Here is a 26,873-nt window from a genome sequence, read left to right as displayed (position 1 = left end):
CCAAATCAATATTCGAACTTGACTTTGCCACAACATTTGCCACAAATTATGCAAAGTGCAAAGACACAAACTTTGCTGTCAATCCAAATCGATTAACGTACAGAGGACTGACTTGCAACTGACAATTGTTAATTAACACTGGCAAAGGCAACACAAAATCTGCACAAATTGTGGCTACAAATTGACAAGAAGAAGAAGACAAAGAGGCAGCAGACAAATCAAAGATGCACCGCAATTAACCAGCGAGAGGGAGATAGATAGAGAGAAATGTTGTCAAAACTTGTACAACAAAAGATAACAGATAGGGCATTTGGGTATCTTTTCAATGTGTGTGCCACTAGATGGGGCAAGCAGACAAGTGGCAGCAACATTTACAGTTGCAGTTGCTGCATTTTGGTTTACAGAAGCTTGGCTCATCGCCGTTTCATTTCTGTTTTTTTTTTATTATTTAACCCTCATTTAGCATAAACACAGCAGTCAGAAGAATCGTCTCAAAATCGCCAGACAATGGCTGCTGGTTGCATGCAGCTGCAGCAGCCACAACTTCAACTTCAACTTCAACTGCAGCAGCAGAGCAACAACTGCAAATACCCGTACTCGTATTAAACACTCGCACGATTTTCTCGTTGCGGCTGAGTGACTTGTGCCGTCGTGCCAGCGGCTCTTGAAAAACAAAACAAAATAAAATAAAATAAAACAAGAACTCTACAGTCGAAGTGATCAACTGTTAAATGCCCAGTACAGAATTCTATCCCCATAAACGAAACAGTTAAGTAATTAAACAAATATAATAATAAAAAATAAAAAAAAAATTTTTCAAAAAAGTCAAAGGGGGGAGTACATGACTTTGTCGAAAAATATCGAAAATAAATTTTTTTTAAAAGTTAATAATATTTATATGCAATCAATTAAGAGACCAAATTATGACCAAAATGACATTCCGCTTGAAAATCGGTTGAGTTTTGACAAAGTTATGGAAGTTTGAAGTTGGTGAAACCTTTGAATTAGCAACTTTACAAGTCAAATTTTTTGTCAGATTTGTCTTGATTTTTTACCGAAAAATGGAACCTCTCAGAATCAAATTTAAAGTGTCGTTTTATACTAATTTGGGCACCGGGAGTTGTTTAAAAGTGAAAATTCGAGATTTAAAATTTTGAAAAAAAATTTTTTTCAAAAAAGTCAAAGGGGGGAGTACATGATTTTGGCAGAAAAAATTGAAAATAAATTTTTATTTAAAGTTAATAATATTTACATGCAAAATCAATTAAGAGGCCAAATAATGACCAAAATGACATTCCGCTTGAAAATCGGTTGAGTTTTGACAAGTTATTACAGTTAAAAGTTTTTGAAGTAGTGTCAAGGGTAAAGTACAGAAAAAGTGGACAGGGAGCGAAAAATAATCAACAGTCTCTGTGATCTATGTTAACCTATTGACAGATAAGCACAGTCACAAATTTATAAGCCTTTGTTTTCTTTGAATGCTGGGTTTAACATAAAGGAAAACTTGCGCATTGTGCTAAATATATAAGAGAGGTTGATACTCATACTAAGGCTGTGGCACAACCAGAAGCTGCCGCAGCATCTGCTAAAAACCGCAGCGAATCCTGTCCCAAGCTGCTCAAGAAGCAGACATTGATGATGACGAAGCTGCGGCGCTTAATTAGCACGTCTCCAACATATTTTGGGCTATTTATAGCACCGAGTTTAATACTTAAGGGGTGAAAAACTCATGGAAAAAGGTGTGCCAAAGTGCACATAAGCTCACTAAATGCAGCTGAAATAAAAACAATAATAAAAGCAGTTCCAGAACGAAACGAATCAATTTAGAGATTAAATCATATAAATCAACTAAAAAAAACTTGAGAGCTTGAGATGCTATAAATTAAAAATGTGTTTATCTAAATTAATTTAGCTAAAAGTCTAGAATTCAGCAGGAAATCGATTATGGAATGAAATTTATAGAAAGCTTAAGTTTCCTTCCACTCCATTTATAATATTTTTTATACTTTCCTGCGCTTTAAAGAATATATAAAAACGGCAAAATTTAAGTTTCCTTTCAGACCATTTATATTGCTTTTTATTATAGTATTTTTTTTTCTTTCTATTTTGCTTCCTCAAGTTATTTCTCATTTTGTTATGCAATGAAAGTTGAGGCTGCTACGCTTGCACACAGTGCCTCATAAAAATGTGTTACAACTGCTGCAACAGTGGCTTCAAATGATGTTTGGCTTTTGAGCGCGACAAGCGAATCATAAATTTAAATCATATCTTGAGAAATGTATTTTCCGCACACACACACACACACACACACGGATACATATACACACGGATACATATACACACGGATACATACATAAATTTACTCAAACATTTTTCCAGTTGTTTGGTGTCTAGAAAATAGTTTGACGCAAAACTTAATTAGTTTCTCTTGCCTTGAAGGCTATTGAAATGAGGGGGAAGCGCCCCGAAGGCAGCTTAACGCCTTAGCCTCCCCTCAACACCCCACCCCACCCCAACCCTTGGGGGGCTTCTTGCTTCATTGGGATGACTTTAAGTTTGGTATTTTTCTTCTTCTTCTTTTTGCCGAGAGTCGAGTTCATTAAGTTTGGGTTCAAGTTGCCCGCTGGCTGCCAGTTCAACTGTCCAGCTGTCTAACTCTGCACTTCACACACCTTCACCACCCTCTTTACACTGAGAAAAACAACATGGAACGTAACGATTATAATCAGGCAACGTATATATTATAAAGCTATATTATAAAAATTACATAATAATGATTATATCATGATTTTTAAGAACTTTCAGCAGTGACAATGAATATGTTTGTTTGTTAACTTTAATCAAAAATATATTTTAATGTGCACACTAACATTTTTAGTTTGTATGTAACTATGAATCTTTACTATCAAAAAAATTATACATCCAAGGTCTGACCAACTTGAAACAGCAATAATTTCGTCTATTAATTGGTTCTGCATTCAAATTTAAATAATTCCCTTAAAATATACAAATTTTTTTACGATTTTTCGATCAAACTTGCATAACTTTATCAAAACTCAACAGATTTTCATGCGGAATGTCATTATGTTCATGACTGGACTTCTAAATTCATTCTGCATTTAAATTTTATTAGATCCGTACCACAATTTTTCCTTCTCTACATCTAGAAGTCGATTTTAATTTAAATTTTGAAAATTTTAAGTCTCAATTTTGTAGTTTTAATCAACTCTGTAATATAGACTAGGAAATTTAAAGCAAATACACAAGTATACATTTATAATACGCATTTTTTGAACAGTGTAGGCAACCTGCAACTGCAACGAATTGTCTATTTCAGTTTTGCAATGTAGTTTACGATCCGTTTGTGGCAGAGTTGGTTCTCTTGTCCAACACACACACACATACACAGCAATGATTTATTTGGCACACACACTCGGACACGCACACGCACACACACTCACACACACATTGAAGCGCTACCTGCGCGTGTAAATGCATTTTGCTGTAGGTGAAGAATTAGGTTTTCTGCCACAAGCTGCAACATGAGCGCAAGAGGGGAAGGGTAGGTAGTAAGGGGAGTGGGGGGCAACTAGGGATACGCTGGGGAATTGCGGGAGTCTAAAAGGGTGGAGTGGGGGGACATGATGATGTTAAGGTCTCACTGGTCTAAAGCTTTTTTCGTTGGTGGCACTTTGTTGACTATTATTTTTCATTTTAAGTGCGAACGTAACCTGGTAGATGAGGGAAGAGTGATGGAATCACAGATACCCTGCACACAAGCTCAGTCTCAATAGTCAATCGAAAAAATAGGCAGTGAAGAAAGAAAAATTCAATTTTTCAATTTCGATGCAGAATTAAAATGGAGACCAAATAATGATCAAAATGATATTCCGCATGAAAATCGGTTAAGTTTTGACAAAGTTATGACCGTTTGAAGTTTTTAAAATAGAATGGAAAAAATTTTTTGTTGATTTTTATCAAACACTCATAACTTTGTCAAAGCTCAACCGATTTTCAAGCGGAATATCATTTGGATCTTGTTTTGGCTTCTAAATTCATTTTGCATTTAAATTTTACTGAATTTGATCCAAAAATTATAAAGGCCAAATAATGATCAAATTGATATTCTGCAAGCAAATGGAAAATCGAACACTACTATACAATTGTAAAGGGTATAATTATTTCATGTTACACACAAGCACGCACTACAAACACACACACACACACACTCACACACACAGTTATGTAGGTTCAAAGTGTTTGCTGTGGCTGTTACATGATACCTAAAGCCGGAGCTGCAGGCGAGGAGAGCAACAGAGAGAGAGAGAGAGAGAGAGAGTGAAAATATAAACCTCAAAGATACATTTGCGCTTCACTTGAACCGTAGAACGCAATTCAAGTGAACTAAGCTGGAGTCTCGCAGCAAGTGAGTCACATATGTATTCTATGTATGAGTGTGTATCTGTGTGCACCTGTGTGTGTGTGTGCGTGTTCGTGATGTGTGAGGGAGAAATGAAGCTGTAGACAAAATTGCGTGCGTAATTCTTTGGCAACGGCAACGGCAAATGTTTGGGCCAACAAAACATAGCATTGAGCAAAAATAGTTTTGGCACAGGACTAAATCAGTTAAAGAAGAAGGAGAAGCAGGAGAAGAATACGTAGGATGGAGAAGAAGCACAACCGAAAGGCGCTACCTAAGCACAGGACAAGCACTTAAATTTTGGTATTTATATGACCAAAAATTGTACTCAAAAGCAGAGAAAAACAGCATATTTATTAAAATTGTTCATGCGCTGTTGCCAAATTTCACAGGCAATAGGAAGGATTACGATTGGATCAGTTGTTTTTTTTGGAAAAACAAAAAAGCGGTAAAATTTAATAAAGTCTTATTAAATGAAAAAAATGTGCATGAAATTTAAAGCAGTCAGTAAAATCGAAGCGGAAATGAAAGAGAGAGAGAGAGAGACGGAGAAAAAACAGGATAATTATTCAAACACTTTCAAAGTCAGACATAAATTCCTAGGAAAAATCAACGAGAATATTTAAAATTCAGAAACCGGCTGGGAAAAACTTTGTCACTAAAAACTGCAGCAGACCCAAAAGGGATGGACAGTAGTACAGTTTAGGGAAGTTTCATGAGAAACGTGAAACAAGAAACGAAACGAGACGAGACGAGACGAAGCGATAGGAAAAATGTGGTGGCAGATGAGAAAACATATGCGGGACTCACAAAAACCGGGAGCATATATCCTGTAAGCGGTCCTGTCTGCATATCCCCTATCTGTGTGAGAGATTGTGTATGTGCATGTGTGTGTGTGTGTGTGTGTGTGTTCGGGGCAGACAAAATATCTAAAAACTGTCGAAGGTTGTTCAACCAACCACCAGGCAACAGCATCAACATCAACATCAGCTAAAGCCACGACCAGAGCAGCTGTTCTCTGTCTGCGGAAACAACTGAAAAGAATTTTAAAACAAAAAAGGTTGCCGAAAACTAAATACCCTTACAAATTTCATGCTTTCAGATTCAGAGATTTATCAAGAGACCTATAATAATATATTTAAATAGGGTACTTTGTAAATTGAATTCAATGGAAAAACGATCGTATCTTAAAGATATAGCAGTCCGAATTTGAGAAAAATTTATTAGAATAAGTGGGACAAATTATGACTTAATTTTTGTCAGCTATATTGAAAAATATGCAACAATATGATATATATTTAAAATTAGATTTTTGAAAATTTATTAGAATAAGTGGGACAAATTATGACTTAATTTTTGTCAGTTACATTGAAATATATGCAACAATTTGATATATATTTAAAATTAGATTCTTTAAATGTTAGTTACAAAGGGAAAACAATAGATCCTAACAGATAAAGTGGTCGGATTTTGGTACGATCGTTTCAGAATTTGTATTAAATTTGAAAATTGTATATAGATTATATGACACTTTCAATGGCATAGTTATTATACAGTTTTAAAGGGTATAATACAAATAGTGGATGATCAAATAAAACTACGTGTCCCGGTGCTCGAATGTAGTCAAAATGCTGTTGTGCACTGCTTTTGCATTTGCTTTTTGTTTTGTTTAGTTTTCGGTGGTGTGCAACACACGTAGAAAGAGAGTGTGGATCGAGGGAAAGAGAGGGGAAAAGGGGAATCACTTAACAGGCAGAGAAAGATGGGAAAGGCAGGCAGCGACGATTAATGCCAGAGAATCGCATCGAATCGCATCGAGTCTTAGTAGAATGCGGGCATGGTCATGGTCATGGGATTGAGTATGGGTTTTGGATATTAGACCTGGAACTGTGCTCTGAATCCGGGAAGGGCCATTGGACTCGAGATTAGCACAGGATTTGCGCCTGATCAAAGACTGAGCCTAGAGCAACAAAAAAAATAACAGGAATAAAAACTACACTCAACAAATTTGTGCATTAAAATAGTTCGAAAAGTATGCTCTAAACTAAAATTTAGAAATTTAAAGCTTAAAAGGCGCTAATTATAGTAAGTTGTTTCTAAAAACTTAGGTTTTATTTTTAACTATCGTTTTTATTAAATTGAGATGCATTTTCTCATGTCAAGTAGCACTTTTCATATAGAATATAGATTTTGACAAGTGTATTGGCTAGCTTGAGCAAGCAGATAACGACGACAACGACAACGACGACACCTTGCAAGCCACAGGCTGATGCTGAGACTAAGACCGTCCGGGCCAGGCCAAAAAGACAGGCCACAAGTCGTGCAGGAAGCGAGTTTTATATGCAGGCAAAAGGTTTACCACTTCTCTTCCCCCCCTTCTCTCTCTCTCTCTCTTGCTCTTTGTTTCCTTGTCCCTCATCTGTCTCTGTCCTTTGGTCCAACTGTCCATTCTTGGACTTGTCGTCTTCTCCGTCTGCCTGCTTCGAAAACCAGTTGCAGGTAGTTTAAAGTAAGCCCAAAGATGTTCGGTCATCTTTAGCGGCTCTTTTCGGCATTTTCTCTTCTTTTCCGACTTCGGCTTCTTCTTCTACTGTCTGCAGCCAGACTCTTTCTTTTGGTTTTTTGACCGAAACCCCGCCTTTGCCCTCGCCCACCTCTGAGTCTTCGTCTTCGTCTCCTTCTCCATTTGATTTTTAAATGTTTGTCTTGGTCAAATGCAGTGAGAAAAATTCGTAGAAGTTTGCCTAGGATTAATTGGTTAATCTTGTTGTGTGTTTAAGTGCATAAATGGTTTCCTATTTCTTGGAAATAAATCATAAACTGATTAATCTGGCATTTAGCATCGCATTTTTATTGGTAAAGCTTAATTTAGATAGCGTAGGAGCGTAGAAGTTTAGGAGGGGAGCGAAAAATGGTCACTGTAATTAGCAATCAGCTTAGTAGATTAGGCGCTGTTGTCAAATTTCAGTTAAGTGTTTAGCGGCTTGTTGTCAAACTTCACGAAAAAGTATAGTAAAAAATTTACTCTATTGAGAGGTGTTCTCTATGTTTATCGTATTATTGGGTACGTGTTAAGCCTGGCAGTACAATTGGCGCTGTTGTCAAACTTCACTTAGCGCATTGTTGTCACACTATAAATTTTAATAGCCAACTTCGCTTGATTGTTAAATGTTCTCTATGGTTTTTATATTATCTATCTTAAGCAAGACTAAGTAGTTATGCTCTGTTGCTAAAATTCATTTAAACATTAAATTATCTATTGTTAATCAGCAGATCTAATAGTAATGCCCTGTTGCCATACTTCACTAACAACCACAGTCAATCTTTGTTGCCAAACTTCAGTGTTCTTTCTGTTAATCATAATATCTAAGCTTAAGCAAGAGTTCAAAAAGTTGTGCCCTGTTGCCAAACTTCACACAGTTTACATTAAAATATTTTATGTAGATTGTGATATGAAAACTTCAGTGTTCTTTCTGTTAATAATAATATTTAAGCCTAAGCAAGAGTTTAAAGAGTTGTGCCCTGTTGCCAAACTTCACACAGTTTACATTTAAAAATTGTATATAGATTAGGATATGAAAACTTCAGTGTTTTTTCTGGTAATCATATTATCTAAGCTTAAACAAGAGTTCAAATAGTTGTGCCCTGTTGCCAAACTTCACACAGTTTACATTTACTTGTGTTTATAAAAATATATACGACTCAAAAGACTATATGACACTTGCTCGCATTTCTGTTTAATTTCCTGCCTTCGCCGTCGTCTCACCTGCTGCTAACCAACGGCACATAGACCATAAACAAAACTAGCCTGGCATCTGGCCCACACGGCATCTAACAAGTTCGACATTTGGCACTTAAATTTAACGCTTGATTGCATTTACAGTGTGCAGATCGTAGAGAGTGTAGAGTGCAGAGTGTCGACTGTTGAGGCAACTATATTTCTGTGAGCTAGTGCAGCTAACTATCGACTGCGACTCTAACTTCGACTTCTACTCGCGACCCAGGCCAGAGACCGGAGAACATGATGATTGCTTTTGAAAAGCCAATGCAACGTCAACGACTCTATTCAGCGGGCTCTACTTTAAGCCGGCTTCTCTTCTAACCAGCTTTCTTGCCGCCTTCTTGCCTTTCCTCCCTCTCCCATTCTTTAGGGCCAGAGTTGGAGGTCTCTCCTCCACTTGTGGCACATTTCGTTGTTGTCTTTATGTGCTGCAACTTCCTTGTGACGACTTTTCACCCCGTCCTCTTCCTATTACTTGGCGTCACTTAGCGTGTGCCACTTTTTCACTGGCTTCTTTTAGTGTTTACCCAACACTAAACCCCTCAGACCCTCCGAGCCTCAGACCCTACACTCCCTGCTCCTCATCTCCTTCCCGTTTATTGCTTGACTAGGCACTGGGCAGCCGGAAATGCCGTTTTACACGTGAATGAAAATATAATTGTAATATGAGTGAGTATGATAAATGCGGCGTTGCCAAACTTCAATTTCAGCTGTCAGAAATAAGACAAAAACTCAACTGGTAACCGTTACATCAATGTATAATTGTAAAAGGCCGACAGAACACCCAAATTCAAATGCAAATATCATTGGAACGTTGCCAAAATTCAGTATGATGAATGCAAGGTTGCCAAACTTCAAAGCCAGCTGAGAGAAACCACTAAAAATTTAAATATTAGCTTTTGGAATGAAAATATAATTGTAATATGAGTGAGTATGACAAATGCAACGTTGCCAAACTTCAATATCAGCTGTCAGAAACAAGTCAAAAATTCAACTGTTAACCGTTACATGAACTCGTTTAGCAACAATTAATGTAAAATTGTAATAGACCGAGTAGAAAAGATTAAAATGCAAATGCAAATCAAAAGAAGGCAAAAGTTTTTCAACATTTTCGACTTGCAATTGCCGCGGGCCAAAACAGAAAAGAACAAAAACAGAAAAAAAAAAAAAAACAAAACAACAGTTACCGTCAGCAGCAGGGATGGAGGATGAGGAGGGGAAATGCCAAGGGATGGGCTGAATCATTTTATAGAAAAACCAACCCTGAGCATGTTGCAGAAATGTGCATAAGGCACAAAGCACAAAGGACCGAAGGATGAAAGGACATAGGGACGACACGCTGATGTTGATGTTGACGTTTGCGACGACAGACCGCACAAAAAGGCGTACAATATAAAAAAGAGAAAGAAATAGGAAAAGAAGTGGACGTTCGGCCTAGGCATAAAAGGAGCCAGGGAAAGGCATTGAACTTACTCACTACATGCCTAGCTAGACTAAAGCCGAGAAAATCAGCCACCATACAAAATAAGCATTATTTGTTGATTTTTATCAATAACTATTAAACATTTTGTGATCTAAAAGAACTGATTCGGAAGGTGCATTTCAAAAAGTGTCATGAATTTCAGGTTCAAAAGATATTTAAATACATGAAGTTTGTCTTTTTACATATATTTTTAAATAAAAAAGTATATTGTGATGTTTATTTTACTTGTAACGCTTTTCTAGTCAATAAAATATCCTTTTTCAGGATACACCTTCCTATATTGGAGCTTCTTATTTATTGAGATAATAGTTAAGTGTTTATTTAAATAACCTAATATCTAATTGATATGGTATGATTTTGAAAGTTGAATATTTATATTATCAGATCAACAAGTTTTGTCAAGGGATTTTACGTGATATCATTTGTATAAAAAGTTTCTGAAGTTAAGCATGCGCTTTCGTCATTGAAGGGATACTTTATCAAAATATGTTTTAAATGTATACTTTAGTAAAGGATTTTATCTATGATATTATAGATTGCTGAAGAAACAGAAAAGAGAATAGTTGCCTACAGTAGTAAAAGTAAAGGTTAAGTTTCTTTCAAAAAAAAAGTATTTATAGTTTCGGGAGTTGAACCTACGATTGCCTAATTAAATGTATACTTTGTGAAGGGATTTTTATTATAGAATTTTTTCTATGATATATGAAATATAGGGAAACTTGAACTTACCAGACAACTCCGAATGCTCCATAGCCAATTGGACGATCCGGTTGAACATCCTGTGGCACAGCTGGCGGTTGATAATATGGAGCCGCAGCGGCTAAAATCGCGCTAGCGCCCTGTGGCGCACCACCGGCAGCACCACCCTGTACCAGTGACATCGATACGCTCATTGAGTTACGCGGAGCAGCAGCTGAAGAATCTGTGCAGCTCTGGATGCAGCTGATTTTTGAATTGTTGTTGTTACTATTGTTGTTGGTGGTGGAGGAGTTATTATTACTATGTGCTTTGTGCTGGGGATTAGCTGGCGTTTGATAACTATTGTTGTTGCTGGTGATGGTGTTGTTGTTGCAAGTGATGTTGGTGCTATTGGTGGTGGTGTTCTTGGTATTGGTATTGGTGTTGGTGTTGGTGGTATTTGGATGGGAGAAATGGTGTTGATTGCTCAATGGATGCCGCTTGGGGCCACTAATGGCCGCCATTCAATAGTTGCCCATTTGAATTTCGAAATTTTTTTGCCTTTGCTTTTGCTTTTTATTTATTTTTCTTTTTGGTTCAGCACAAATTCTTTCAACAATTATTCTTTAACACATTAAAATTATTTGATGGATTTTTTATTACAGATTTTTGCACATATTTTGTTTGATTTTCGTAGATTTGAATTGCTGTTGTTGTTGTTGTTTGCTGCTGTAAAAAAGAAAGTAATTTGATTAGAAAATAGCTACAGTGTGGCTAGAATAGTTTTTTCAGCGTCGAATCTGGCTATTTATAAAGTCAAACTCTAGCTTTTGTAGTGGGTTTTTTAACTTTATTCTAAGATATGGTTCAGACAAAGTAAAAAATATTAAAGTTTTTATTTTAGAGCTGTTAAAATACTTTTTTGATGCACTACGGCAAGGAAAGCAACATTTTAGATTTTTAGGCGCATTTTTGGACTGCCCGAAAGAGAGCGAAAAGAAGAAGACAACAAAAAGTGCCGTTAGCTGCGACCGGGGCGCGTCCGTATATGTGTGTGTGTAATGTAAGTGTGCGCATGGATATGTGTGCGTAAGTCAAGTATCAGCTAGAGAGACAGAGAGAGAGCGAGAGAGCGCACAAACAACCGAAAAAAAATCAAATAAAAGTGGAGTATAAAATTTTCAAGAGTTGTTTACAGTTTAATACTTGAAAAATACAAACAAACAAAAATAATAATAAGAAAAAGAAAATTTAATTTAATTTAATAGGTTTGTGCACATGTTAAGCAACAAAAACAAAATTAAAGAGAGCGACAGCGACGTCAACAGCAACGTCAGCGTCAGCGTCGCGCACTTGACACTTTTTGCTGCTGCTGCGACGCTGACGACGACGCCAAGAAAACAATGCACAAACAAAACATGTGTAACATAGGAAAATTTAATAAAAAATAAAGCATTTGAATTTCACATGAAATGTGGAATTTTTCCAGGCTAATTGCACATTGTTTTTATTGTTGCTCACCTTTAAAAATATGCACAATTATTGAGCGGCAACTGCGGCAGAGGCGGAGGCAGCGACAGCGGTTTTTGTTTTTATGGCAACAACTCTTCCGCATTTATATGTGTGCGTGTGTGTGTTTGCTCTGTGTGCAGCAGCAGCAACGTCAACGTCGGCGGCGACAGAAGACAATATGAAATGTGTACAAATAAAAACGCGACGCGACGCGCAGCAGCGGCGGCAACGTTGACAGCGACAGTGACTAAAATGCAGCAAATTTTACGAATTTGTTGTTATTTGGCGCACACACACACAGACAACACAGCGGGAGACAGAGAGAGAGAGAGAGAGAGCGGGCGAGCGAGACCGAGCGCAATCAATTGAATAATAATATTTTTTTTGTTATTTGTCACGTTTATTGTAGGGTCAATTTTTGTTGCAATTGCATTATAATTATCTTGTTATCACACAACTTGCAGGCGACAATTGCTCTTGCAATACATACAACATGTATGCATGTAAATTTTCCCTTTTTTTTGGCTTTTGCATCAAACACACGCGGCGTCGTTTTTTCCCGTTAACATGCGTGTCGTTTATGCGAAAGTCGTGATAGAACTGACAACAACAAAATTTTCGACTAATATGCCAACTCTTTTGAGACCACTGTTGCCAACTTAGCTATTTTAAAGCTAGATCTGGCTATTTTCAGAGCTCGTTTGCTATTATAGGTTCAAAATTGCTATTAGCTGGAAATCTGGCTATTTTAAATATATATTCAGCTAAATTTTTCTATTAATATTTTAAATAAAACTGTACAATACTGCCCAATATAAACAAATTTAGATGCTCTCCAGACAGAAACAGCTATTGCTCCCCCTAATAACTTGCCAGCACTGGTGTGAAAGATTGCCACCCGGTGCAAAGGCTGCCACCCTGCGAATTTTCCCGATCTGGAATGATTTCTTGTACTTAAAAAAAATAAGTGCAATTCCAAAAATGGCTATTCTTATTTTATGTACCTATTTTCATATATTTTTTGCTAGAAAATTTTTGCAGAATTTTTAATAGGTGTAGGATTGAACTAAATTAAAATTTGTTACACAACTTCTCCTCTTCTAACATTATTAGTTTCCGATGCCGATTAGATCGATGTGTTAGACTGTGACCCGCCTTTAAATTTTTCTATCAAAATACTTAGTTAATTTAATATTCTTTGCGTAATTGTAGGCAAAAATTTTTTATTGGAGTCGAAAAAGGTCGGCTACCAGGAACAAATTCAAATCAGCCGCCAACTTTAACTAACATACAGCCAGGGAAATGTTACGTGTCGCTGTTAATTAACATACAACCAGGGATGCTTTATGTCGCTGTTAAATAAGATTACACGGGAAGTACTACCTATCGCTTTTAGCTAACATTAATTCGATAACGATTCTTGCAAATTCGATAACTTTGTGTTGTTTACCTTTTTACTTGGCAAATTGAGTATATAAATAAATGGCCAGCAGGGAAACAGATGCAGTCAAGGAGTATCTCACCGATCTCGTGGTGCCGCACAAACGCTGCAATGTCAACATCATACCCGATCACATCACCATGCTGCATGGCACCAAAAACAAACAACAAATCAGTCGCAAACGTCGCGCGCACAAACAAAACACGTTGACCAGAAAACAATACGCTGAATTGGGCCTAAATACGCTGCCCAGGAAACAGTTAAAATATGAACAGATACTGCCGCTGCATAAACTCTGGCGTGGTTACATTAAGGAGCATCTGGGGCTGCGGGAGGGGGAACAGGTGCCGCAGCTGCACGAAAAGCGATACGATGAATTCAGCAGACAGTTGGTCAAAATGGATTTGCATGGCGCCAAATTGCGTGTGTTGCAGTCCAAGTGCGAAACTCTAATTGGATTAAATGGCATTTGTGTCATGGACACGAAGAATGTGCTAAAACTGCTCGGCGCGGATGATCAGCTGCGAACGGTGCCGAAAAGTGAATGCGTCTTCGGCATGCAGCTGGGCAACATGGAGTTCACAATATTCGGACAACATCTCAACATGCGGCCAGCGGAGCGAAGCGTCAAAAAAATCAAGAGCTGCGTGGAGCCATTTATGTAGCCACTGTAGACAGTGCTGACACCACTAGCCAGAAAAAGCTAACAACAAAATATATACTCTTAAGATTTATATAAAACAATAAAATATAACTTGAAAAAAAAAATACAATTTTTTGATTTTTATAAAAAAAAAAGAAAATTCTGAATACCAAAATATTTTTTAACATAGCCAGAAATAGCCAAACAAAAAATATATACCCTTAAGATGGATATTAAAAATTTTTTAAATAATAATTTAAAGAAAAATAAAATATATTGAAATATAGTTATTGTTAAGTAATGCCACAACTAGCTACAAAAAAAAATATACTAATAAGTTTTATATGAAACATTATTAAAGTATAATTAAAAAAAAAAAATTTTTGTTAATTTAAAAAAAAAATACAATATTTTATCTGAATAAAAAATAATTTAATTATATTTCATTCTCAATTTGTATTAAAAATTTTAGTATAACTATATAAAAAAACTAAAACTTATAACTTATTATTTTATATTAAACCCATAAAGAAAAAAATGCAGAGACCGGTTTTTAAAATATTAATTATAATATCAATTTTTTATCAAAAAACTATAAAATAAAAAACCCCTTTTTATTTGAATAAAAATATGATTCAATTCTAATAGCTGTAGCTGAAAATGCTGTAAAAACAAATGCAATTTCAAATTGAATTAAGATTTGTGGTTTTTATATAAAATCGTGGATTTATCGCCCCAGTCCGACGGAAGACTGGAAATATCGCGCCATATTTATTAAATATATGTATATATATATATATAGTTATAAATGTTTTGTGTGTTGTTGTTGAATTTGTGATTCGATGAATTTACGCAGCTGGCTTGGTCATTATAACGACAGCGGATGGTACCAGACCCAGAACCTCCAGCGGCTTCTCATAGTCATCATCCGCAAAGATTTTGCGCGGAAACGAAGTCATCAAAGCGAACGGAGTTTCAATGCCCGTCTTCACCTGGATGAACACACGCACGGCGGACAACGGTTCCTTCACATTGAACTCGGACGCGAGTGTCGATCCGTCCTGCAGTCTCACCTGGATCCGGGTCTCCGTGTATTCCCGCGGCGGCGACTTGACGCCAGTCGGCGAACTGGCCGTAGTCGTGGAGCTGACCGAAGCCACCGCATCCGACAACTGTGCGGGGAGTTCCCTGTTGAAAAGTACTTTATTAATACAATTGCTTGCTAATCTACAGTAAGTCAACTAATTGTTTTGACAAGCAACATAAATTGGTACATCACAGAGTGGTATTAAGAATATAGATTTGATGATTTTATCACTGACTTCTAGATATTTTTTATTTCCTAGTTTTTTCAAGTTATTCCCACTTTTGGACAACACTATTTTAGAACCAAAGGCAGGAAAAAGTAAAAAAATTATATAAAAAAAAGTGTATACATTTTTTTGAGCTTGTCAAAACAACTACTTGACCCACTGTACATGCTCAAGGTCGTCACCTGGCCTTGCGAGCCGCCTTGTCAGCCTCGATTTGTGCCCGAACCCGATCCCGAGCCGCTTTCTCCTCCTCCTTTTCGCGCTTGCGCTGATCGACTATCTTCTTCATTTCGATCTCTTCCATGCGACGACGAGCCTCTATCATATCTTTGCCGGATCGGATGCGATTACGTTCCCGCTCCAGGGCATCAACCTTTTCGCGTTCCTCGCGTTCCACACGCTTCTGTTTCAGCTTCTCCTCGATAAGGGCGAGTTGTGCCTTCTTCTCCTCCTCGGTGAGTGCTTTCTTCTCCTCCGTGGACTCGGAGAAATTGCTGTGTCCTGTCTTGGCTGCATGGAATTCCACCTCCGTCTGATCCTTGAGCACTTTACCGCAATCGTCGCATTTGAGAGATTTGGCAATTGCAGCTCCTCCGGCTGCATCATCAGTTGCTCCTCCGCTGCTGCTGGGCGCATTGTCTTCTGTCGGTGCTGCTCCTCCTCCGGATGCTGCTCCTCCTCCTGGAGTGGGAATCTCCTCATCGACATGAGCCAACAGCCATTCCATAGCCAACTCGACACCTTTGTGACTTGTCACCTGCAGTGCATATTCCCTAAAAAAAAAAACATTAAGTATTAAAAAGTTAAAATGTGCTCGACTTTGAGATGCCCAGTACCCAGACCAGTAGATACGAGTTTAGTTGACCAGTTAAAAGTAAACTTTTTAGTAAGAAAAGGTTAGAAACAGGTTAAATAACCGAAACAAATATCGATTTCGGTTAAAGTGTCAGTTATGGTTACCAATTTCAATTGGTTAATGCCGGTTAAAGGCTACAGTTTCATTTATGGTTTTTATCCTTCGTAAAATAAAAAAACAAATCTTCAAAAAAGCATCTCATGTTTTTTTTTTTTATCAAGCCGGTTCCAAAACATTTTAATTGCTTTAAAATGTAATAAACCTTAAAGCTCACTGAATAAAATAAATCTTTATTTTTAATATTGATAATATATCTTAAAAATATACAAAAAAAATATTTTCATTGAACTCAAACATTTTTTAAAATAGAAGAAAAAATATATGTCAATTTTTATTTTGTCAAAACACTTTCTTGTCTAACTGTTTACACTTTATAGATGCCCCTCCTGCTGCCCATTACATACATTGCCACAAACTTATAAGCCTCTTGCGCCCTTTGGCTGCCGGGCAAACACAAAAAAAAAATTTTTAAAAGCCGGCGCAGGAAAGACCAAACTTAACTCACACTCGATCCTTGGGGAATCCCATGTCCATCAGAGTCTGTACATCGCTCATGTCTGTTGCTTAACGTAATAGTCACTATTAAGTTCAAGAAAAAACGTAAAATTTACGACAGTATTCAATTTCTTTAATAATTTTCCTGCAATAATGACACACAAAAACAATGCCCCGTTGCTAGTGTTGTACAACGCGCAAAATGTCAATGGTCAAACAAGATTCATCGATTATCAAAATACATTTAAAATTTTAAAATAATAAACAGAAGACGGCCTATTAAAATAAATACAATAAATAAATTTATAAGTAATGTCGAAAACAGTATTGATAAGTGCAACCAAATTTTCAATTTGATTAAATTGATACAAGCTGCCAGACCGGGAAACTTTTGCCGGGTGGCAGTCCTCCACATTAGTGCTGGCAAGTTTTAGGGGGAACAACAGCTGTTTCTGTCTGGAAAGCAACTAAATTTGTTATTGTGGGCAGTTTTACACACTTTACCAAAAATTTTTAAAGCAAAACTTAGCTGAATAAATATTTAAAATAGCCAGATTTCCAGCTAATAGCAATTTGGTAATCTTACTAGCAATTGAACTCTGAAAATAACCAAATCTAGCTATAAAATAGCTAAGTTGGCAACAGTGCTTTTGCCCAGAGATTTTTCATACATCACAAACAAACAAACAATAAAAAATGTCGCCACCAAATAAAACTAAGAAAATGGTCATTAAAATTCCAAGACATCCTTTTATCAGAGCAGAGAGTGATTTGAATTACGAGAATGGCGTTCAAATACGCAAGTGTCGCGTAAATTTGGAACGCATCAAGGGTTTTCAAGTTTTTCCATTGAAACCCAACAAACAAAAACGCTGCTGTGTTCGCGTTGCACGTCTGCCAAATGTGGAACGCAGCGAAATGTCTGTAACGCCAGCCAGTTCCATAGTTTGCTCCGATTTTGACAATGGTACTTAAATTGCTTACTTGTTATTTGTTGCATTTAACTAATCAGTAATTTGATTTTTACAGATACTGCTGATGAATAGCAATTTAATAGCTGAATGCACTGCCAGACACTCATCTACACCACATTGAAGACTTTTGAGTAGCCCTTAACCCTTTAATCATACATATATACACATTTCAATAATTATATTGTTTAATTTTTGTAACAAAATAAATAATGCTGTGCTTACACAGCGTCGCAGCGCCAGTGTTGTGACCCAGTGTAAGCCAGCGAAGGCTAATTCACCAACACATTTGTAGTTTGTATTGTCTGCATTTTAAAACTAGGATTTTTTTTATTTTTTTTTAGTTAAATTTTGTGACACGCTCAAACCTTCATTAAAATTAAGAGTTTTATTTTATCTTATATCAAATTTCATTGGATATGTCTATTTTTATTTTTATTAAAATTTTTGTTTATTTTTTAAATAGAGCGCTCGTTTTCGAGAGCTGCCAGGTTGTTCGCACTTTTATTGAATAGAAAGGCTGCCAGACGTTTGAACTATCGCTTACTCATTTAGTTTATTTTATTTAAGCTTAAATTTAGGTGTTGCAAAAATCAAAATTCAGACGTTGCAAAACAATGGTACAAATTTTAAAGTTACCAATTTTGACAATTGACCCAAGTGCCAGATTGGGTGGCAGCCTTTCGGTCGGGTGGCAATGTTGTGGTTAGAAATTACAGGATGGGCAACCCCCGGTTTGGCTGTCAGGTAGAAAAAATATAGTATTTGTGAAAGAACATCCCAAAATTGTTCGTAATTTTAATTCCGCTGCAAAAAACCAACATTCCAGGCAGAAACAAAACATGAATTGGCATACGGGAAACATAGCAGAGGCTGTGGCGGAATCAAAAGCCAAAGATGCCGTCTTCGTTGTATACATTGAAGGTACAAACAAAAACAACAGGCGATTACAGTTGCTTAAGTAAATGTGTTGACAAACAAGAGAAAAAATTTACATACATTTTAACTTTTAAAATTACTTTATAACTCACATTTCAATTTATCTTGTGTATTTAGCATTAAAAAGTGTGTGCATATTTTTGCTTGGTCAAAACAATTACTTGACTGAGTGTAGCTAATTTTCACCACGTCATTGTCATTGTCATTGATATAAATATTTGTTTTAACTGCTGATCATAGGTCAGGACGAGATGTCTGCGAAGCTGGACAGATTCCTCAATGATTCACTGGTGAGCTCCAAGCTGATGACAAACGATTTTGTGGCTGTTAAAATACAGGGCGACAGTCCAACGTACGTTCAGTTCTCATCGCTATGTAAGTACAGTGTGCGCTCGATAAGGTGAATGCTAAATTAATTTAAAATAAAATAATTAAAATAAGACATTATTCTGTATTATGAATAAATGAATTATTTAATTAAAAATAATAATAGAATACAATTAATAAAATTAAGATAAATAAATTCATTTTTATATACTCACATAGATAAAATGGTGCCAGTGCCATCAATATTTTTCATTGGCAATTCTGGAACTCCATTGGATGTGACAACGGGAATCATTGAGAGTGTCGATCAACTTGTGGCTAAAATCGATAAAGTTCTGCACTTGGCGGGCAAGCAAACAAATGTGGTTGCATCCAGCAGCAGAGCTGTGGAAACTGTAGAAAGTGTGGAAAGCGTTGCAAATGAGCGCAGCATTGCAGGCGCCGAGGAAAAGTCAGCAACACAGCAGCAGGAAACGCAGGAAGATGCAGTCAGCACAGAATCAGCCGCAGAATCATCAGCTGCAACCGAGGAGCAATCATCGGAGGATGCAGATGCTCCCGAAGCAATTGCAATTGAGACAGCGGAACTCTTTGATACGCCTGAATTAAGTGATGCTCACGAAGCAATTGATACGCCCGAGGGAATGGATGCTTCATCACCGTCAGCTGCCTCATCCCAGCCAGCTGTGGCATCATCAGCAGCTGCTGCCGCAGAGAAGCGAGCTGCCGCTGCCGCTGCCGCCGCTGCTGTGGCATCGCTGCTGCCAGTGAGTAATCCATTGGTGGCAACCGCTCCTCCTTCGGCTACAGCTACAGAGGTGGATGCAACAATACAGCAGCTCGTGGAGCAGAAGAAACTAGAGCGACAGGTGGAGCAAAAGCGTCAGGACAAAGAAAACGAACTGCGACGACGTCGGGAGGGACGGGAAGCGCAGGTGCAACAGGCTCAAACCCGAGAACAGGAGATCAAACAAATGCAGGTGAGTTGCAATTGGAAACTGATTAAAGCTCTTAGTTCCTGCTATTACAATTTATATTAAAATTGTATGCATATTCTGTGGAATTGTTTGAGGTATCTCTAGAAACAACAAAGATATTCATTCTTATCCTTCAAAATCCGCCAATCATTCTATAGCAGCTATATGATATAGTGTACCGATTTCCATCAAATTTGGTCAGAGTGTATAAGACCAGTCCAAATTCATATTCCGTCAAACTTGTTAAGTTATCTCCAAAAACAAAGAAGGTTTTCATATTAAAAATCGATTTTAGCTCTAGCAAGCACATTATACCCTTTTTTGGTAGTTTTTAATGGGCACAGGGTATAAAAAACCTCAATATGTGGTAAAAGTCTATAGAAGAAAGCGCATTCAATTCCCAAGATTTCTGTTATTTAATTTTGTAACGAAAATTTTTAAATTAATCATAATAATTAAATAATTCACACCACTTGCTCTACGAATTTCATGAAAATTTCCTCTTTCTACTACAAAGTGATACATATTCCTACATTTACAATTTCATTTCTATTACAATTTATATGAAAAACCTCTCCACGAGGTAAAAGTCTTGTGACGAAAGCATATTCAATTCCCAAAATTTCTGAAGAAAGTTTTTTAATTCCATATTATTAAATAATAATTTTGTTAATCTTTTTAAGGATCGCATACGCCGTGATCGAAAGCAGGAGCAGGAGACACGTGATCGCATTCTCGCTCAAATAGCCGCGGATCGTGCAGAGCAGGCGAATCGGGCGGAGGTACAGAGCAACAACAACAACAACACATTATCAACGACCACAGCGAATACGGTGACATCGGCGGATTCGTCGATCAGCTCGACGGCAGCGGATGAGACGCGTCTGCAGATCCGTTTGCCTGGGGGAATCACACGCACCAAAGCCTTTGCCGTCGAGGAGCCTTTAACCACTGTGCGCGTGTATGTGCTGAATGAGCTGCTCGTTGGCAGCAACATACGCGACTTCACACTGGCTACCAGCTATCCACGACGCGAGTTCAAGACCGAGGATGAGCTCAAGTCCCTCGTCGATTTAAATCTTGTGCCCAATGCGGTGCTCTTGGTCCTCCAGCGGGAACATGTCAATACTGTGGTTCGCACCAGAAATAATCTGTTCAACATATTATCCAGTGTGCTGTGGACCATTCTCACACCCGCTACCATGGCTTTCGATTACCTTAACAAGATGGGACTGCAACGCATCCGACAACGCTTCATGCAAATGGTGTCCAATGTGGGTTTGGTCAAGTCTCCCCCAGGTCGCAACATTGCCGATAATCCAGTGGCAGCAGCTCAGGATGCGTAAGTTTAACACGTTTATTAAAGTCAAGCGAATCCAACTGTGAGAGACCCTGTAATTGGTCCCTTAAAACAGGGATCGCAATTAAGAGCTGTGATTTAAAAATAAATCAAACCTTATAAAATATCTAAATGAAAAAACTCTTTTCGAATTTTAAGACAATTAAAGCATGGTCTTTTGTAAATAATAATTAATAATCAAAATTGAAAACAATAGTTATTCAAGGACAAATTAATCCAAAATTCAATTATTATTTTATAATCATTAAATTTTAATAAGCAAAAAAAAAACAAGAATTTTTTGATAAAAAAATCAAGAAATAATTTACATTTTAAAATTTTTATTTAAAAAATCATTAAATACAAATTATATTAATCTTTCAAAATATATTTTTAGATGAAAGATCATATTTCTTTGATGAAAAGAAAACAGCAAATAATTATTATAATAAAAAATTATAAACTTTGCGTTGCCTGCTTGGAAAAACTTAAAATATTCTTTAAAAATTATAAAAAGACTTAGAAAATCTTCCCGTATTAATTTCTTCCGTATCTGCTTTCTTCCGTAGCTCGGCAAGACGCAATATGGGCTTGTTTCAAACAACGCTACACGCAAGGAACACTGGAAACCCTCCGGACTCCACATCAGATGATGCGACATCCACACAAAGCGCTGCCGATGATTCTCAGTATCAGCCACCGCCCATGATATTTACAGAGGGCTCGATTGCACAGCAGGCGGCAACACAACGTTCCGGCGGAGTCTACAGACGTTACGGCGAATCGAACATACGTCGATTGGCGGACACCACAAAGGATGAGGATGACAAGGCCACATATAATGGCAACTCAACCCAGCAGCAATAATTGAAAATAGTTAAATACCAATTATGATCTATACATAAATATATATATATCTATCTATATATATATATCCTTAACCGTAGTTGTTACATTCACAGCTTCAAGATATGCAGCCTTAAATTATTATTATTAAATTCAACCTATTACAAAAATTACAATATTACAGCTAATCAAGTAATTGTTTTAAAACAAATTGTATTTAACAAATATGTGCACTTCTTTTGCATTGTCAAAACAACTACTTGACCAACTGTATTTGTCTTTCTTTGTGTGTGTGTGTCCTTTTATTTAAACAATCAAGAAAAATGATTAGCGCAGTTTTTGGACTAAGACACAATTTGTCATAATCATAGAAAATTAATTAAAAAATTTGTTCTAATTTTTTGTTAAAAAATATGCAATAATTTCATTGAATATTGCTTATCGTGATATGGTGGATCAGATCACAATTTCTAGTTAAATACAACGTAGCCTCAAACTGTGAGACAACCAGCGATTTCAGTGTTACAAGTGTTTCAAATTAATAACAAATGCTGATAATCTTTTTTACCTTAAATACTAGAACAGATAGTTACTAGGTTTATACGAAGTTAAACATGAGTTTTTCGATTTGCAACCTAATGAATGAAATTGAAATATCAATAAAATTTGATGAAATTACAAAAAAAATTTTAAAATTTGCATTATAACTTATTTTAAAAAACCTCTACACAAGGTAAAAGTCTAGTGAGGAAAGCATATGCAATCCACAAAATTTCTGATATCGTGTTAAACAATATGCAATTTTATGTATGAAATATTTTATGAAATGTGAGTGTAGAATGATTTTGTTTAATGGATTTCGGATAAACAGAGTAATTGCCACTTTTCACTACAAACTAAATAAATGTACATTCTTTTAAGATTTAACACAGTATTTTTACAATTTAAAAATTTTACATTTCTTTTACTAATTCTTTTTCAATTAAAAGTTAAAATAAGGAAAAAAATGTTTAAAATACTGAAAACAGGACATATTTTCTGTAGTGAAAAGAGGTTATAAATAACAACGTTTCACTATACGAAATGTGTAAATTTTTTTTTGTTTATAGACATTTTTTCATTATTAAATTTAAATAAATTATAGGAGAAAATTTTAAGCAGTGCAGAAAATGGTTCAAAACTTTAGAAAAATGTACATATTTTTGGTAGTGAAAAGAGGCTATAATTAACATCTTTTTACTATACAAAATATGCAACATTTCTCAGTTTTATGTCGATTCTTTTCATTATTAAAAATTGTACATTAAAAAAAATTTAAAAGAAAATGTATTTTAAAATGTAAAAATATATACATATATTTTGGAGTTAAAAGAAGCTATAGTTAACATCTTTCCACTAGAAAAAATATGTAACATTGCAGTTTTTTAAATTATTAAAATTTTTACATTGCTTGCCTTACGATTTGAAATTAAAAATAAAGCAAAGTAAATTTTAAAAGGTAGAAAAATGTACACATTTTGTGTAGTGAAAAGAGGCTACAAAATATAGAATGATGTAGAGAATTGAGAGTCGCCGTCGCTGTCGCTGTCTTTCAACTTTTACAATGTGAACCACATGAGGAATTGCAGCAGCTTGTAGACGTTGACCAGTGGAAACTTCCATTCCTCCTTGCGTTGCAAAGGCGGCACCAGACTGGGATAATGCACCGGACTGCCGATATGACAATTGGTGTTGACAGTGCCACCAGGATAGTTAATGGCCACCAGATCAGCATGCTTGACACCATCGCAATCAATCAGCTCCAATGATTTATTGAAGCAAATGCGTATTTCGGATAAATAGCTAATGCCATGTTTGCCATCATAAAGACAGTGTATTGAGGGATTCTTGCCCAGACCACGCACAATAGCATTGTTCAGGGCAATCACCGTGCTATTGGAATCCGGATGTATGCCAGCATCATCCAATAAACGTGACATTATAAATTTCTCGCGCCACTTCAAACCCTGGCCAAAATACTTCAGTTCATCATCTAATTCGGCCAGAAGAGCGGCACATGTGCCATGTTTAAGCCACTCGTGTTTCCACAGCCAATCCTCGGAGGCGGCACCTTCCAAGTCCGGCCAATATGTGTTCATTCTCTCCAGTATTGCCTGCAATTGATCCGGATTAAATTCCGCCGATTTGTTGCAGAAATTTGGACCAAATTGTTCGAGTTTTGTCGGCCAAATGCCGTGTATGGTCCAGAATTCCTTTTTCTGTGGCAAGAGGCACTCGTGCGAGGGATCCTGCTCCCTCCAGTGGTAACAGGTGGTCACCGGCCACTGTTGTGTGAATATCAACACATCCCAGTCATGTGAATCTCCACTCTCCACTCCATTGGCATACAGATAATCATCCTCGTTGTCATCATCCTCGTCGAAATCTGAAACGCTTGGTCTTCTCAGAGGTTGCTCCATGGAACTGCCGAACTCATCCGATGTAGTGTTGGTCAGGGCGACACCTAAATCCTCCTCGCGAAAGCTGCAAACAACAGAAAGAAAAACCCGTGAGTAAATGCTTACAAGACCCTGTACTTAAAAAGGGAGAAGGGTTTGTTAAGCTTAAGAAATAATACTAAGCATACCAAAATTGTAGAATATAAAATAAATGCATAGTATAAATTATTTGATTAGAAAAATTAGAGAAAATTGAAAGAATATAAATATAAATAGGAGAAAAAAACCGGTGAGTAATTAAATCCATTGTGTAATTTGTTGTGGTTTCATGACCCTGTAAATTATACAAAGGGTTTGTCAAGGTAGTGAAATAATATTAAGCATACCAAATTTTTGACTCAAAGAAAATTTGAAACAATTTATTTAGGAAGTAAAAATTAGCAAACTAATACTAGAAATTATGTTAAAAATGGGAAGGCAAAAATTGTTAAAGATAGAAAGAAAAATTATAATAATAGAAAATTTAAATTAGAAAAAAAAAACCGTGAGTAATTGAATCTCATCTATAATTTTTTGTGGTTTGAAGCCCCTATATTTAAAAAATAGAACTGGTTCGCTAGGTTTATGTAGGAAACTTTTATAATATTCGAATTTTTTTTATAGAAAATTGAAATTAAAACCTTATTCCCTGTCGTTTAATATTTAGTCTAGATTTAGAATTAATCTTAAAAAGAAACCAGGCAAATCATTTTGTCTCATTATTTATTTAGAATTTTCTAGAATGAAACTATTACTTTGAGTCTTGGCATACTTCAAAATCATAATAATTTCTATGTGATCTTAAAATTTCAGCACGATCGGATAATAAACTCGAAAGTTATTCAAGTAACAAAATAGGTACAGGGTAAGTCGAAGTCGTGCTCTCCTGGATAGCTGGCTTGCTGCCAAAGAGTGCCAAAGAATTATGGAAGGGGGTAAAGAGTAACCTTGAACTTGATGCCTTTGCAAGGGCGTTTATCGAAATATCGATTAGTGTTCACAAACATTGTTGTTGTTGCAACTGTTTTAAGCAAAAACATTTGCAAATTAGTCGCTTTTGCTTTTGTTGTTGTTTTTCTTGTCAGGCAAAGAAACCAGAATTTTCTTTGACGTTTCCCGATCGCTTACCTCAGTGAATTCGCCTTTGTCAACGCAATGCAGCATAATGAAATCGTCAAAAGAAATAATACACATAATTGTTGTTGTTGTTGTTCCTGCATAATGTTGATTTGGTGATATTTTAATAACGCAGCGTATGCAAAATTTCAAGTATGACGCATTTTCGTTTGCGGCAACCGCAGACTATTTTTTTTTTTTTTATAAATTATTCACACAACTTTAAGAAAGCACTGCGTTGTAATTGTTACAATTATAATACGTCGATTAACTTGTTTTGTAGAAACTGCACAGTTTTTATTTGTTTTTTTGTTTTTGTTTTAGTTTTCTTTTGCGCTGCTCGCTATGCAACACTGTTCGAGCTGCTGAACTGTTAATAACAGACTGTTAACCGCATCAACTATGTTAGTAAATAAAAGTGCTGTAAAACGCGTCTTATAACCGATAGTTAGTATAACAGTTATGTAAACTGAGTGAGTATATCGAAAAAATTGACATTGCCCGCGCGATTCAAATTGAAATTAAAAAACTGTTTTGTGTTCTGATTATTCATATGCAATAATGCTCACATTTGCATACCTGCTGTGACTAACAGCTTAACAATGGCAAATTTTAGTAAATAAAAGTGCTGTAAAAGGTGTCTTATAACCGATAGTTAGTATAACAGTTAAGCAAATTGAGTCAACATATCGAAAAATTAACATTGTGCGCGTGATTTAAATTCAAATTTGAAAACTAATCATTCCTAACAGGTGAGTAATGACAAGTATTTACAGAGAAATGTTTAATGATCTGATAATACAACTCTTTTTATTAATTGTGCTGGGTGTTGGATTTACGACAGTTTGTCTGCAATGTTTTTCTCTTTTTTGCTGCCACAAAATCCATGCAACGAAAATAAAAACCCCTTGTCACAGATAAGATGCTAGTTTAAGTCAGAGGAATGGAAAAAAAAAATACTAGCACACAAGCACTTTAATTAGTGACAACGATAATTACACACATTTTGTGCTGGCACAATTGCGCTATTTTATCTATGAAATACAAACATGACATTTAACCAAACACCAAACGACTTCTGTTGAAAACCCAATGACTACCCCAAGTACAACAACAACAACAACAGCAACAACAACAAATGACAAGTTAAACATCAAGAGTAACAATACAATTTTTGCTACTGAAATTAATACAACCAT

The 26,873-nt window shown here is 36.3% G+C and overlaps 6 protein-coding genes across 8 annotated transcripts in view; 3 read left to right on the top strand and 3 right to left on the bottom strand.

Annotated features, from left to right (window-relative positions):
- LOC117787838 (serine/threonine-protein kinase NLK2) overlaps positions 1-11,040 on the bottom strand; it is a 97,233-nt gene extending 86,193 nt beyond the window's left edge. Inside the window, exon 1 of one of the 2 annotated variants that reach the window (XR_004617704.1) lies at positions 10,414-11,040. Coding sequence is in view for 1 of the 2 variants with exons in the window: in XM_034626457.1 (XP_034482348.1) it covers positions 10,414-10,886 (473 nt within the window). In the remaining variant the exon portion in view is untranslated. The remainder of the gene's footprint in view (positions 1-10,413) is intronic. The other variant, XM_034626457.1, reaches the window with a different exon arrangement.
- A 2,241-nt stretch (positions 11,041-13,281) lies between these two features.
- On the top strand, positions 13,282-14,011 carry LOC117787841 (ribonuclease P protein subunit p29). The gene has a single exon (XM_034626460.1). It carries the CDS (start codon positions 13,357-13,359, stop codon positions 13,978-13,980), a length of 624 nt encoding a protein of 207 aa, XP_034482351.1. The 5' UTR covers positions 13,282-13,356; the 3' UTR covers positions 13,981-14,011.
- A 635-nt stretch (positions 14,012-14,646) lies between these two features.
- LOC117787840 (UBX domain-containing protein 1) lies at positions 14,647-16,883 on the bottom strand. The gene is made up of 3 exons (XM_034626459.1): positions 16,693-16,883; positions 15,454-16,044; positions 14,647-15,146 (listed from the first exon to the last, which is right to left on the bottom strand). Exons 1-3 carry the CDS (start codon positions 16,740-16,742, stop codon positions 14,807-14,809), a joined length of 981 nt encoding a protein of 326 aa, XP_034482350.1. The 5' UTR covers positions 16,743-16,883; the 3' UTR covers positions 14,647-14,806.
- A 459-nt stretch (positions 16,884-17,342) lies between these two features.
- On the top strand, positions 17,343-17,939 carry LOC117787842. Its single transcript, XM_034626461.1, has 2 exons — positions 17,343-17,649; positions 17,712-17,939. The coding sequence occupies exons 1-2, from the start codon at positions 17,379-17,381 to the stop codon at positions 17,726-17,728; spliced, it is 288 nt and encodes a 95-aa protein (XP_034482352.1). The 5' UTR covers positions 17,343-17,378; the 3' UTR covers positions 17,729-17,939.
- Positions 17,940-18,411: 472 nt separating this feature from the next.
- On the top strand, positions 18,412-22,251 carry LOC117787837 (UBX domain-containing protein 4). Its single transcript, XM_034626456.1, has 5 exons — positions 18,412-18,577; positions 18,833-18,967; positions 19,139-19,899; positions 20,580-21,238; positions 21,805-22,251. The coding sequence occupies exons 1-5, from the start codon at positions 18,496-18,498 to the stop codon at positions 22,100-22,102; spliced, it is 1,935 nt and encodes a 644-aa protein (XP_034482347.1). The 5' UTR covers positions 18,412-18,495; the 3' UTR covers positions 22,103-22,251.
- A 1,163-nt stretch (positions 22,252-23,414) lies between these two features.
- Positions 23,415-26,036, bottom strand: LOC117787839 (ribonuclease Oy). 2 transcript variants are annotated; one of them, XR_004617705.1, is made up of 3 exons: positions 25,687-26,036; positions 23,568-24,604; positions 23,415-23,520 (listed from the first exon to the last, which is right to left on the bottom strand). XR_004617705.1 is itself a non-coding variant. In XM_034626458.1 (2 exons), the coding sequence occupies exons 1-2, from the start codon at positions 25,776-25,778 to the stop codon at positions 23,680-23,682; spliced, it is 1,017 nt and encodes a 338-aa protein (XP_034482349.1). In that variant the 5' UTR covers positions 25,779-26,036; the 3' UTR covers positions 23,448-23,679. The 2 variants fall into 2 exon arrangements, 1 of the variants encoding a protein (XP_034482349.1); XM_034626458.1 differs by having other exon boundaries at positions 23,448-24,604.
- Between the last annotated feature and the right edge of the window lie 837 nt (positions 26,037-26,873).

The sequence above is a fragment of the Drosophila innubila genome (genome assembly GCF_004354385.1).
Source record: "Drosophila innubila isolate TH190305 chromosome 3L unlocalized genomic scaffold, UK_Dinn_1.0 0_D_3L, whole genome shotgun sequence".
Lineage (NCBI taxonomy): Eukaryota > Metazoa > Arthropoda > Insecta > Diptera > Drosophilidae > Drosophila > Drosophila innubila.
Note: the sequence above shows the minus strand (reverse complement) of the source record. Positions and strands in the feature narration are given on the sequence as shown.